Here is a 14928-nt window from a genome sequence, read left to right on the forward strand (position 1 = left end):
CTCCTAGGAGAAAATCGGTTTTTAGAGTGACACTTTTGAAGGTAACCCTGAGTGACAGATAAGCAATATTTTCAAATATGCACATGCACAGTCGCCCACCTCATTCAGATGGTCACTTAAGCCTTTAATATGTGGTGTGTATCTTCAGAAATTAAGGGAGCCACTCACACACAGCCCTCGGAACTTCAGCCAGGCATGATGAGCACCACTGCAAATCCCTTCCTTAATGAACTCGGCTTTCCAGACTGGAAGCTTTCAAACTGCAATTCTGATGCTGAGGAAAACTGCTCCCTCAGGGGCAGGAGGAGGAGGAAATCAACATCCTCACTCACTAGTCAGACCTTCTAGCCAGGGAAGTCCCAGCTCCCTCCACAGGGCCTTTACCTGTGATCTGCTTGCCTATTTGTGGTAATAAGTTATTGACATAAATCCTGTTCTCTAAATCTACTCACAGTGTGGGAGTTTGTTTGTGTAAGTCTAGCTTTCTAAAACCCTTTCACTGCAGTTAATTAGAAACAGAACACAAGGTTGGGCTATTAATACTTGGCTGAGTTAAAAGTGTAGGACATACAGAGCATGCCCGAATTTCCATGCAATTTATATGCTAATGACATATTTTTGTGTGTGTGATTCTTCTTTTAAAAAATTTTTATTTGTAGTTATTATGGGTACATAGTAGTCGTATATGTTTTGATACAGGCACAGCACATGAAATAGTATATTATAATGCTTTCTTATCTCTTTTAGCGACCAGCTAATGTTTAAATCTGTACAATAATGGACAGAGAGTAAGCCACACTTTAAATAATTTTTCATTTCAATCAGTTGAGAACAGTACAGAGAACTGTTACTTTTTGAAACATGTTTTGTCCATTAACACCTACTTTAGAAACACTGCTATGAAATAGATTGTTTTATCATATCATTTTTCTCCAATAGCTTTATGAATTTATCTAGTTTATAATAAGATTTTTTTTTCTATATAGTTTGACAGCTTGATGTACTCTGTTCTTTATGTGTCTGCATATAAGTATGACCACTTTTCCCCTCCTCAGGCTCCTAATAGATTTCAAGTGTTCCTCTAGGCTTTTAATTCCAGTATGCAATAGTTGATTTGGTTCATCTGTATTTTACACATTTTCTTATGTTTATAATTAGGTACTTTTTTCCCTGTCACTATACTCTTCTTCCCCCTGCCTCTGCGTGTACGTGTGTGTGTAAGAGAAGAAAGCCATTTATTGGCCAGGATTCCCATAGATGGGAAAGGGTTTATCCCACAGATGGATTTTAAAAGGTCTGGGAATCTTATGAAACTATATGCAGAATTTACATGTGTATGTGTGCGTGTGTGTGTGTACCCATAAATTTTTTCTGACAATGGGTTCTATACACTTTTTTCAGATTTTCAAAGGGGTTCCTAACCCAAGAAACCAGCTGTTTAAACCTGTACAACAGTAATCAGATTTAGTCACATATTACATAATTTTCCATTTAAATCACAGCTGAGAATAGTCAAGAGAAGTTGCCTGTGGTTTGATATGGTTTATGGAATGTCCCCAATGTGGTGATGTTCTGTGGATGATCCAGTCCACAGAACCTGCAAAATGCACATTTTACATTCTGCTTTATTGCACTGGCTGACCTAATTATGGTCATTTTAGAGAAAAGTTCTCCAGTATTACTGGTAAAGGCAGAATTAGAAAAAGGGTATAAAGCCCCACCCTCAGGAATAAAAGCAGAGGACAAAAACCCAAAGATGTTTTTAAGGTCTGAGAATGGAGTAAAAATGGAAGGAATATATCAAATAAAATGTTCACTATGCACCTGTAAAAACAAATGACATAATGTCTGTGATTTGCTTTAAATTATTTGAGCAAATAAAGGAAGAAGAAAAGGATTAACTGAAACGAGTATGGCACAATTTTGGCAATTGTTGATTCTGACTTGTAGGTATGTGAGGGTTCATTGTACTATTTTCTCTACTTTTGCCTATGTTTGAAATTTTCCATACTTTTTAAAAATTACATACACAGCCTAATTGTTTAACTGCCACACTTTCTGGTTATACTAAAACCAATACATGGACAATAACCTTTTATAGGAGCACGATTGACATGTGGGGGCAATGAAGTCACAAGAAGAAACTAAGAAAACTAAACCAAGCACACTGGGAAATATAGAACATACTGAGAAGAAACAAAGCTGAGAACCCACGCAAATTTTAGCAAGACAAAAAGAGGAACGTTCAATTCAGTAATAAAAGCTTAAGTAAAATAAAATTATTTTCAAAGACTTATTGAAATGATAAAATACAGACTGCTGTGGGGAATGTAAATTGGTATAGCCTTACTGGGGAACAGTTTAGTGACATGATTTGATAGCCTTTGATCTGTTAAGTCCCTTAGTAACAGTGTAACCTAAAGAAACAAAATGTGAACACTTATTTCTGCATACATTTCTCATTGCATTACATTCTGAAAGCTCTTTAAGGGGAGAGCCTTTGTCTTCCCTGTTGACCATTATATCGCTAGAACAGTTCCTGAGCGTACGGGAAGTAAGTACGGAGTGAATTTATGTTAAATAAACAGTGAGGAATTAGAAATCACCAAAAGTCAAACAATAGAATTATTTCATACATTTTGATATGGAGAAATCCTAGTTAGTCACATTAAGTTGTATTTTCAAAGAATATTAAATGACGCGAGAAAAGTGGAAAAAATCAGTACATAAAAGCACATACAGGATGATCGTAATTAAATGTTTAAAGTAGTACAAGGAAATACATCAAAATTTTAACTGCAGTTAACTCTGGGTAATGATATATACTTCAGTGATTTTTTTAAATATTCTCCTTCAGATTCTTTTGTATTTCCTAAATGATCTATGAGGACTCAAATATTTTTTAAAAGATGAATTTTTAGTTTCATATTCTATGGATAGGTAAGTGTAGCATTACAAAAAAAGAGCAAAATCTTCTTTGATCACTTCTAATCCAAGTTCCCACTGTCCACCCTCGGAAGTAACCTTTCTGACAAATTTGATGTGCTTCCTTCTAGACCACTTTTTATATTTGTCCTGCATATAAGGTATTAATATATGCACCTACAGAAAATGTGTGGTATTAGTGCATTTATTATATAAATAGTATCAAGTTGCATGCATAGTGTTTCAGTCTGTTTGATGCTGCTATAACAGAATACTACAGACTGGGTAAATTCATAATGAGAAATTATTGACGCACAGTTCTTGAGGCTGGGAAGTCAAAGATCAAGGGTTCACATCCGGTAAGGGCCTTCTTGCTGCATCATAACATGGTGGAAGATGTCACATGGGTGGGAGAGAGAGCAAGAAGGGTCCGAACTCATCCTTTTAAAAGGAACCCACTTCCGGGGCCATTATTCCCGTCATGAGGGCAGAATTCTCATGGCCTAGTCGCCTCTTAAATGTTCCACTTCCTGTTACAACATTGATTATGTTTCCAACACATGCTTTTTAGGGGGCACATTCATCTAGTTTTTGGATTTTAACTCAATCTGTTTATGAAATCTTCCTATTTTTATACATAGAAATTGAACTCATTCCCCTTAGCTGCTATATAGTATATTTTATTTAGCCATTTCCCTGTGGATCAGCAGCAGGAAAGGGCCTATGTACTCTCTCTTTGAACTTACTGAAGGAGGGAGCTGAGGAGACTACATCTCACTCTGCTGCTGGGGTTGAGAGGAAGAGATCTTCTCAAAGGATAGTGTCAGTGGCACTTCCTAAAAGAAGAAAGCAAGTTCAGTCGCTGGTACCTGCAGAAAGGAGACCAGGGGAGCTAGTCCAGGCCTGAGCAGAGACTCCCAGTTTAGAACCTAAGACATAACCAAGTCAGGACAAGCGTCCTGTCTTTCTCTCCATACCAAGTTCTGGTTCTCAAAATGTCTCTGACATTGTTCTCTTTTTCTTTCCTCTGTCACCATCCTAACTTAGGAATTCATCCTTACCATGACATTAGCTTCTTGGCCTCTATCCAGTTTCTTTTCCTTCTAATCCATCCAATATACCACTGCCAAATGAGTCCTTCAAAAACAACTCCACAGTCACCTCCTTTGTCAAAACCTTCAAAGGCGCCTTGTTGGGCCCTACTCATGGTTCCCTTTTCGTCTTCCACAGCTCTCAACTTCAGTGCTCTTAGTCCTCATTTATCAGGGCATGCCTTGTTAAATTTCTGCCTCACAGTTACAACAAACAGTGACTTCTGGGCATTGAAAAGCTTCGAAATAATCTAAGAAAGCATCGCACAGCTATAGGTTGTGTTTATTACTATGTAGAGTTGATTCGAATGTAGGAATCCATGTGAGTTGGAAAGGATAACTGCAACATGACCACTAGATGTCGTTCCTGACAACACAAAAGTTAAAGCAAGAGCTTGACATCACAGGACTGCTTTAAAGAACACTACCAAATGTAAGAATAAGAATATAAAAACACTTCTATAGATAAGTCCTATAAAAATCCAGAGGAGTAGCTTTGGAGACCTGTGTGTACAGGAAAGTAGCCCAATGCCATGGACACAATTAATAGTTAAGTACTTCCTATATCCTTCTAGAACAGCCTTCAGCAACTTACTGGTCAGCAGCATGAGGAGAAAATCAGAGGGTCTTAGAATTGAAAGGGAGCTTATTTGTCCATTAATTCTCAGATCTCTACTGTTCCCCGGAGTTAGAAATACAGTCTATATCACAATCCAGCATGTGCACACACACACACACACACAGATATAGCTTTCACATACATATATATATTATACATATATATACATAATATATATAGAGAGAGAGTTTAAACCAGTTTCAAAAAATAAATGCCCTTCCTATGTACAATGCACTTTGATTTTTTTAATGTATTCTACATCATTTAACAAATACTGGTTATAAACCAATACATTGATTTTACTTAATCTAAAACACTTCCTTAACATGAGTACATCAGAAACCAGAGGCTCAGAGAGGTGCAGTGACTTGCCCTAGGTAACACAGTAGCCAGGACTCAAGGCTTTTCAGGACACTGGCAGGTTTTATTTTGGAAGGTCCTTGGCACTTGCCCCCCAATCTTCTCCTGTGCTCCTCCACCTTCTAAATCCTGTGGCAGGTACACTGTGGTGAAAAAACCACACACGCAAAGTGTATGTGTGATTAGTCATATGTAGCAGTCATTTAAAAAATACAGGTTCTTTGTAAAATGCACGTGATCCCTTTAACTTCTCTCTTTGAATCCCTTATGGTTTTCAGGCGAAATACAAATGTTCAGCGTAGCAATAAAGGCTCTTCCAGACCTGACCCCCGCCCTGCTAGCCAGCTTTGTTCTTCACCACTCCCCCATACGTACCTTTGAGGCTTCTCCTCTACCCTCGACCTGGCTAAATCGTAAGTATCTCGAAACTCCACTCCCCTTCCTCTTCTGCAAAGCCTTCCTTGACACATGTCCCCACACGTGTGCCACCGCAGATACCCTACTGGTACCAAGTCTTCCTCTTGTCCGTCTTCTCCACCGGACTGTGGCACTCTCATGAGGCAGGGTCACGTCTGCCCATTTGCTGTCTGTGGCACCTAGCCTGTTGCTCAGCATGTAAGAAGAGCTTGATGAATATCTGCTGAAGTGAATATTTTCGTATTCTTACTCTCAAATTTTAATCCTAAAAAAGCTTCTTTGGAACATCAGCTCTCTGAATTAATTAAGAGCTGATTTTGAAAATGCAGAGCTCCACTTCTTAATATCTTGAGTATGAATAAAAACCACTATACCTATCAGGGAGAATAGATGTGAAAACCTAGTTTTTACCTTTTTCTTCTTGATTTTCGTAAGTTTTTGTTGGGGGTAAGGTTAACTTTGTTTTTTAACCTCTAGCTTGCAGGCTAGTACCCACTGATCAACTCAGCTGCTGTTCCTGCTACTGGTCACTCACAGAGCTCGCCCAGCCCCGCAAGCCCCAAACCGAGAGCCTTTCTGGATCCACGTAAGAGGGGCACACAGCAACTCTTCTGCACATGTAGCCTCCCCTGAAATTACTTACTCCCTACCTTTAAGGAGGGGAGAAATCAGAGTGAAAGAGCAGCAACCAAACCTTCATAATGGCTAAGGACAGTGAGTAATGAAGGGAGCATGGAGCAGCGGGCCATGGTGGTCAGAGGTGGCTTTGTGAGGGTGGATCACAGAGACCAGGGTGGGAGTTGGGCAGAGATGTGGGGAAGGAGGCATTTCCAGGCGGGAACCGGCATGAGCAACAGTCAGATATGGATGCAGAGGAGAAGACTCCTGGATCAGAGAGCCCGTGTGGCACTGAGGAGGGCTCAGGCATGCAAGAGCTGGGCAGGAGCGGGGCCATCATCCACTGTCACCTTTACTTTGTGCGTCACTGTGTTGGTTCTGAAGCACATCAATTTTATGTATTGTTTTGATCTCTATACCCGTGCCAGGTGAGCACCACAGATATTGTGGGTTTTGTTTTATAGAAATAGTTAAAAAAGGAGATTAAGAAAATTGGCCCAAGTCTTAGCTTGTGGCTAACCAGATTCACAGTCTAGATCTCTGTACTTATTTTTTATTTATTTATTTATTTTTTGAGACAGAGTCTTACTGTGTTGCCTGGGCTAGAGTGCCGTGGCATCAGCCTAGCTCACAGCAACCTCAAACTCCTGGGCTCAAACAATCCTACTGCCTCAGCCTCCCAAGTAGCTGGGACTACAGGCATGCGCCACTATGCCTGGCTAATTTTTTCTTATATATATTTTTAGTTGTCCAGCTAATTTCTTTCTATTTTTAGTAAAGACAGGGTCTCGCTCTTGCTCAGGCTGGTCTCAAACTCCTGAGTTCAAAGGATCCTCCCACCTCAGCCTCCCACAGTGCTAGGATTACAAGCATGAGCCACCGTGCCCGGCCAAAAAAATTTTTTTAACTTAAAAAAACAAAACAAAACAATGGCCCCAAACTGATAGACTACCATCTCAGAAGCTGTTAGCAAAGGATAACTAATATTTCCAGACAAGTACACCATTCAGATGACAAGTTATTATTTCACAGCAGAAATGACATGGCTTGAGAAATGACTTGCTGAGAAATCTGTGTTTACATTAGGGAGAGTGGGGGAAAAATCCCTCGCAGAAGTTGAAAAGATGTTAAGTGGTAAATGCCAAAATGCCCAGCAAGCATATAAGCAGACTCTCATCCTAGCATGAATATGTGCAGCTCAGCGTTTTAAAATTTACTTTTAGCTTTTCTGGCAGTTTGAATTAACCCTTTGTCTACCTCTACTCCCTTTGTGAGAGTTCAGCTCTCAACCTGAAGATGTGGACTGGGGGCGCCATCATGGTGCTCCATGAATGAATGATGCCCTCACCCTGACCGGTTTCTCACAAGTGGGCCACCTTGTGAACAAATGTCTCCTAAACTTCCTCAGTATCTATTTAGTGCCTAGGCAAACATTAGGAAACAAATCCAGCTTGCATAGATTTGGAAAAGGCCTGTTGGTAGAGCAAAACTGCGCAAATCAATGCCACAATAAAGGTACATCCAGACCAGAGGTTCTCCAGGGAGTGTGTGTATCCGAATCACTCCAGAGCTGCTGTTGCAGGTGGCCCCAGCATCTGTAGGTATAAAAGATCCTCAGGTGATCCTGAAGGACATCCCTCAGTGACAGACAGTAATCTAGATTCTCTAAAGAGCCAATTACATTTTTGTCTTGGTTTCAGCCCCTAGCAAACCGAAATGAAAAACAAAACAAGCAACCAAAACAGAAAATTCTTCCAGATTAGGTTTATCTTAATACCTTACTGGTTGTTAAACTTATTTACAGACTGAGTGAATAACAGTTACATACAAGGTGGGCATTTAAGGAACATAATATTTTACAATACTTTCTCATGCATTAACAATCTCATGTGGTTCTCACAGCAACCCTATGACGTAGCTTCTTATTCTCAAATTAAAGATGAAGAAAGTAAGTTTCGGGGACATGAAGATTCGCTCAAGATCCTTCGGATAGTAGAGAAAAGGAGTTGTGGGTTTGACAAGAAGAGGGACGAAATGACTATTGTTTTATTACTATAGGTAAAAAGAATTTTTAATGTTTAAACATTTCCTATCTAGTTACTATGCCATACTTTGCTTGTAAAAACATTATCTCACAATAAGATATTTATTGTTTTTTCTTTATTCTGTATCTATCTATGTACGTACACACACACACACACACACACACACACACACACAAGGAGTAAAACAGAAATAATCTGTTGTTCCTGAGTTTGATTGTGGGAGAATAAGATAGGTCATATTTATAACACTGATTTCAGGGACATGTAAATCCTGTACTTCAATTTCCATATGTGTTACACTAAAATGAATAAACAAATACGTTTCTCTATCAATCTCCAAATCAGAAAAAGGGAAAGGAAGCGCCTGGCCTAGAAAAGAATGACCATTAGTGCCTTAATCATGTCAGTATTTCTAGTATTACAGAATTAGATTCATTTTTTGCTATTTATAGTAAGTTGTATCTTAGAAGTGTTTTTTCTAAACATTCAGTACATCAAATAACAGTTGCTGCAGACATTTGCTTCCAAGGGAAGAATAATCCAAGTCAAATCCTGGTGAGATGAAATAATGCATAGTATTGGTCTTATTAAAACCAGGGCTGGCCAGGTAAACTTCTGACATTTTTCACGTTGCAATTTCTAAGCTCAACAGAAGAATCTGAAGAACAAAATAAAAGCCAAGAGAATAAAAGGTTAACTGAGCAGTAAAGCCTTATTTCAAGAATATCAATACTAAAATAAAACCATCCACTCCTGTAATTGGGTGAGTACTACTTACAGCCAAGTAAAATGCTTCCTAAATGATAGGATATGGCACTTGTCAGAAAACTAAAAACAGGTCAGGGTTCAGCTCACTAAAGAGGAAAGCAAATTTAGCATCTGGTGGGGCCAGCAGGGAGGAGCCTAACAGCAAAACATTAAATCCCAGCTTTTCTCTTTACCTTTGTCAATCAACATTTCATTCATCCTGAGAGGTGGCCTTGGCATAACTCAGAGGTAGATTCAGCCCAACAACTGGCCCTACAATGCTCAGCCACGATGTGATGTAGTTGACGTTCCTAGAAAACAAGTGAAACACAGGCCATGCTAACGTTTCCACTGTAGTCTTTGGATGAATAGTAGAAAATCAGTCTATCACCGATGATGTCAGAAACGAGGCTTTCTTTAAAGATGAATGCCAGCCCCTCGCTTGCCCAGAGAGACTGTGAGGGTCCCTCACTAAGGTAGGTGAAGGTGAGGTAAGGCACTGTGGCTCCTGACTCCCCTTGATGATTCTAAGTTCACATGTAAAATTCACAGCATTTACTAAGGTAGCAGAGTGCAGTGATTAAGAGCAGGGTTCTGAGGCAAAAATGCTCGGGTTCAAATCCCAGTTCCACCACTTAACCAGCTGTGTGACCTTGGTCAAGTCACCTAACTCCTCTGCGCATTAGCTTCCTCCTCTGTAAACTGGGTGAAATAATGATACTTAGCACATAGGGTGTTATAAAAATCCAGTGTGTTAATGTATCTAAAACTCACCGAGCATATAGTAAAGATCAATAAGGGTTAGCCATTATTACCATTACAAAGGATATTTCTTTTTTAGCGTAGCTTTTAGAGTCACAAAAAAATATTTACACTGGTAAAATCAGAGTAGAAGCCAATGTGTGTTGATGGTGTTTCTTACCTATTGATTTTCTGAGAATTCTTTAATATAGGAGTCATGAATTCATTCGTCTTGCAGGGATGAAGCACAAAAAAGGGCTGCCCAAGTATTGGATGTTCCTGTAAGAATGAGAATGGGTTCAGGACTGCCAGTGAGAGTTACTTTGAAAAAGTTAGAATAAATAATCTGGTTTACTCCTATAAAAAAAAGGTTTGTTTTAAATTCCAAGTTACTGAATTAATATACAGGTCTATTTTCTATTTTGAAATATGATTTATAATCCAAACTCGAGAAGAAGTTGGTGAGAAGGAGCCATTCACTGATAAAGTAGTATAGTTGAGTATAGTATAGCAAGGGGCATAGTTTTGTTTACACGATACAAACTGTAAAGTTTATCAGTTCCCTCTGTTGGCCAGTGTTTCTCTTTGGCCTATAACTATTATTCAGTTTTTCCTCAAGGATGTTCACAAAGCCCAGTAGCTTGATCACTTGAATAGTGCATTTCAATTACCTCTTTGTCAATGGTAAAGGAACCAAAATCATTTGCATATTCCTTTACACAGATTTTGTCAACATGCTGTTTTAGGCCTAACTGTGTCCAGGGCCGATGGACACATGTTCAGTGAGTGGAGAGGGAGGGACATGGCCTTGTTCTCCTTTGGTCTCTGTGTCTGTCTCTGAGTTTCTCTTTTTGCTTGTTCCTCTCCTTCTGTCTCCTCAATCCTATAGGGCTGTTTCTAAAAGTTAAGAGTCCATATAACTCCAATCGCTCCCTTTATAAGGGAGTAATTGGATATAAGGTATGGGTCAGTCTGCTCCCAGGTTAGGGATGAGGACATTATTTAGCAAGCAATGGGGAGTCAGAGGAGGTGTCTATATAATCTGTGTGCAAATGCTACCAACACAAAAACAATAATTGATGATAAATTTATTGATTGTTTACACTGTGGATTAACCATTATGCCAGAAACTGCAAACTCAAATACCTATGAAGACCAGGAAGGTGACCTAAAAGGGTTAATGCCGGTTAAATACACCAGCAGGTGATGGGGACCACAGGGAACTGGAGAGTGGCCCATCTGAAGCCGTGCTTGCTACTCCAGCCAACCGTGCCATGTGGGAATGTAGGTTCAGCATGCCAGACCTTCCCATTTATGAAAATAACCTGGAAAACCCAAAGTTTATGTAAAACTTCCTAAATTTAAATGTTGGTACAGTTTTTTAAAACATGGGATAGGCCAAATAAAACAGGCTTCTAGGCTGGTTTGGACTAGGGGCTGCCTGTCTTCTTCTCCTCTTAGCCAGCCCAAGGAGAAATTGGACTTGGAGCTGGTCACAGGAAGAATTATGTGGCTGTCCCTCCTGCCTCACCCCTTGATCCCAAGTGCTGATGTCTGCATGCATGTGCACATATCAGTGCACGAGAACTGGGAGGGACAGTCCCACTGGTACTGGTGATGCTGGGTGTGGAGGTTGGTGGGGTGGTGAGGGAGGAGTCATCCACTAGTTGCAGGTTTTTGTATGTATCTGGCATTTTTTCTCCCTGAGTGCCACCTCCACATGTCTCTGACCAGCTGCCTGATTCTTCTAGCAAGGCATCAGCTTCCTCTCTCCAGCTTTCTTCTCACCCTCATTCCCACCCCTAACTGGGCCCTGGGTCACAGCCCACATGCGTTGTGCCTACGTTAAGTTCTCCTGTCCAACCTGATCTGGTTTCCCTTGCCTGCCTTAAACTAAAATGTATTAATTCAACACATATTTATAGATCATCTTTTATGTGTCTGCCAGGAACAGTTCCAGATATAGTTGTAGAGACTACTGCATCTCTAAAATAAACACTTAGATTCTAGTGCAGGAGACAGCCAATAAACCCATAGAACAAATAGACAAGATAATCCAGATAATAATAAATGCTATGAAGGAAACCAAACAGGGTAACATGATTCTGGAGGGATTGTGGTGATGTTAGATTTGGTGACAGGGAAGGCCTCGCTGAAGAGGTGGTACAATGGATGGAATGTGTGTGCTCCCCCCTTCCACCTCCCAATTCGTATGTTGAAATCCTAGAAGGTATTAGGAGGTGGGGCCCTTGGGAAGTGACTAGGTCATAGGGTGAAGCCCTCATGAAGGGATTATTACCCTTATAAAAGGGACCCCAGAGAGCTTTATCATCCTTTTCCCATCATGTGAAGACACAGTGAGAACACAGCATCTAGGAAACAAGAAACAGGCCCTCATCTGACACTGACTCTGCCAGCACCCTGACCCGGGATTACCCAACCTCCAGAACTGTGGGATATACATGTTCGTTGTTTAAGCCACCCAGTTTGTGGCACTTTTGCTATAGCAGCCTGACAGGACTAAGACAGGTCACATTTAATCAGAGACCGGAACGACAAGAAAAAAACCAACCATGAAGATTTCTGGGGACAGAGTGTTGAAGCAGAAGACCCCAAGGGGAAACAAGCACATGAAATGTGCAGGGGAAATGCAAAAAAATTTTAAGTGTAGTCTAAATTCTTTTTGGATGCTGTACATAGTTACCAGTGGAAGGAATGAAGAGCTATAACCCAATCTTACTGAAGTAAAGACATGTTACCTTCTTCACTAAAATGAATCCGAGACCTCCAAAGCTGCATGGGATGGAAATGTTCATCATGAGGAGGATCAGCTCAATCTCGCAGCCTCCTCTCTCTCCAAGACTCACTCTCCTTTGGAGTCTCATGCCCAAGAGAAGCATACACACTGACAGCTCAGGGATCATCTTCTGAGAGCAGACTTAGGACCATGTCACATTGGAGCTGCTCATTTGATGCTGCTAAGTAAAGACTTGAACTTTACTTCTATACGTCATCTTTTGCTCATTCCATACAGCAAGTGGGTAAGAGCATGCATGATTGTTTGGGATCAAGTCCTGCTCTACTGCTTAGCAGCTGTGAGCTTTTGGGAAAACCACTTAACCATTTTATGTCTCTGTTTCATCATCTGATAACTGGGGCTAATGATAGCATCTGCCTCATAGATTCATTGTGACCCTTCAATGAGATAATACCAGAAATGGGCATAGAACAGTGCCTGACACATAGCAAATACTTAGCTGGCTACTAGTATTCAACCCATTCATATCTAAACAGACCAGATAATAGCCAGACATTCATAACGTGGTCTTATGGTACCCTATAATAAAGTCCAATATCAATATTTAAAAATAGAAAGTTCCTATAGATTGTGTATCATGTTAAAAACATCACTGATTAGTATCTAAATGTTTAGAAATATTTGACAATTGATTATAACTGAAAGGAAGAGAAGTCTGAATTAGTAAAAGGTCTAGGTCTATATGACAACTAGAACTATCAATATATTTGTATTCAGGTTTAAAGCCAAATTAATGGAAAATAATTTAAATGAATTTAAATTAAAATAAAAGCTTAGGCACTTCAAAAACACTTCAGTAATCTGCAACATTTTAATATTCATTTTTCCTCAAATGACATAAAAACAGTCATATTAGCATTTAAGGTTATGTTCTAACAAAATAAAATGCATGGTGATGCTCGTGTGAAATACTTTTTTAAAATAACTGAGACTTTCATGTCTTAGGAGAGCTTTTAGAATAGCTTGAGTACTTCTTTAATGCAGATTTGGCCATCTGAAAAAGAAATTTTTATCTTTTACTATATTGAAACTTTATATTAAAATGAATGATTATCTTTAAAAAACAAAAGTTTAAATTGGATTTTAAAATAAAAATTATATTGTTTTGGTAAAATGCTTTTGGTTTAAAAGGATCAAACTATGATATGTTGATCATCTTAAAATAAAAATTATAAGATATACTTATGTTATCTTTTAAGAAAAGTTTTATATATAAATAACAATAGGAGTGGACTTCAAGCTGTGACAGAATGAAGAGGTCAGCAAATCCTCTCCCCAGAAAATAAGTACAAAACTGAACAAAATTGTGAAAAAACAAACCATTTCTGGGCTCTGGAAATCAACCAAGGGCAAAGGGAACCTTTGAAAAGTGTTTAATTTATGATAAACTGCTAGAATTTCAAGTTAGAAACAGAGGAAATTTGCAGCCTTCTTGCCTAGAAATACTCCCATACCCCCTCCCTCCCTCAACCCCATCCCTCGCCCCAACCCCATCCTCCATCAACAAGGAAGTTTTACCAGAGCACAGGTGACCATAAGAACCAATAACTAACTATGCTGCCAGAGGGTTTGACTTGATTTCCAACAGACAGTGAAAACTACTGCACAGCAACATTGCCAATAAAAGCAGCAAAATAGGTATTAAATGAAAAGGAAAAACCACAGCTTTGCAGGGAAGAGTCTGCAGTCCCAGATGAGGCAAGCAGCACATCAGCCAAAAATTCAATGGGCAGATTTTGGAAATGAGACAGTCGTGGAAGGTGTAGGTAAGTTCTCCAGGCAATCCTGGTTGATGGGAAAGGGATGTGTAGGGAAGACATGAGAAGACCTGATGAGAAGTAAAAACTGAGGCCGACTTGAGAACCTGATTTTTGAGTGTGTTCCCAAACGACACATACATCTATCACTAAAAGAAGGAAGTCTTACAGGATTAAGGTATTTGCCACAATCTCTGTCCAATTATTGGCTAACCCAAAAGCCATACAAACATAGTTGGAAACTCATGAGGAAGGCAGGCTAAAAAGTACAAATAAGAATTTAAAAAAAAAAAAATAGCAGACACATCAGCAGCCACACTTACAGGAGAAAATTATGCAGATAAAACCTAGGAAAGTTACTAAAACAAACAAACAAAAACAACAGCAGCAACAAGAAAAAGACAACCCTCAGGGAAAATACTGGAATCCAGAATTGCTGCAATATATTATATAAAATGACTAGTTTTCGAAGAAATTTTTGAGACATGCAAAGAAACCAAAAAGTGTGATGCCTACCTGGGGGAAAATGTCACCAATAAAAACTGACCCTGAGGAAGCCAGATGTTGTATTTATGAAGAATTCAAAGCAGCTATTATAAATATGTTCAAAGAATTAAAGAAAATTATGTTTAAGAATTAAAAGGGAAAAATTACGAAAATGGCTTTGCAAATAGGTAATCTCAATAAAGGAATGCAAACTATAAAAAGAACCGAATAGAAATTCTAGATTTAAAAAGTATAATACCATAAATAAAAAATTCACTAGATGGGCTCAACAATAGATATGAGA

General features: G+C 39.2%; 1 protein-coding gene across 1 annotated transcript in view; it reads right to left on the minus strand.

The window, feature by feature from the left end:
* Positions 1-8472: 8472 nt before the first annotated feature.
* The window catches only part of ATG10 (autophagy related 10), a 266695-nt gene continuing 260239 nt past the window's right edge, over positions 8473-14928 (minus strand). The window contains exons 5-7 of the mRNA XM_012664569.1: positions 9745-9842; positions 9017-9133; positions 8473-8733 (exon numbers count right to left, since the gene is read on the minus strand). Coding sequence (XP_012520023.1) covers positions 9034-9133; positions 9745-9842 — 198 coding nt within the window. The 3' untranslated portion in view covers positions 8473-8733; positions 9017-9033. The remainder of the gene's footprint in view (positions 8734-9016; positions 9134-9744; positions 9843-14928) is intronic.

Source organism: Propithecus coquereli, unplaced genomic scaffold (genome assembly GCF_000956105.1).
Source record: "Propithecus coquereli isolate 6110/MARCELLA unplaced genomic scaffold, Pcoq_1.0 Scaffold9, whole genome shotgun sequence".
Lineage (NCBI taxonomy): Eukaryota > Metazoa > Chordata > Mammalia > Primates > Indriidae > Propithecus > Propithecus coquereli.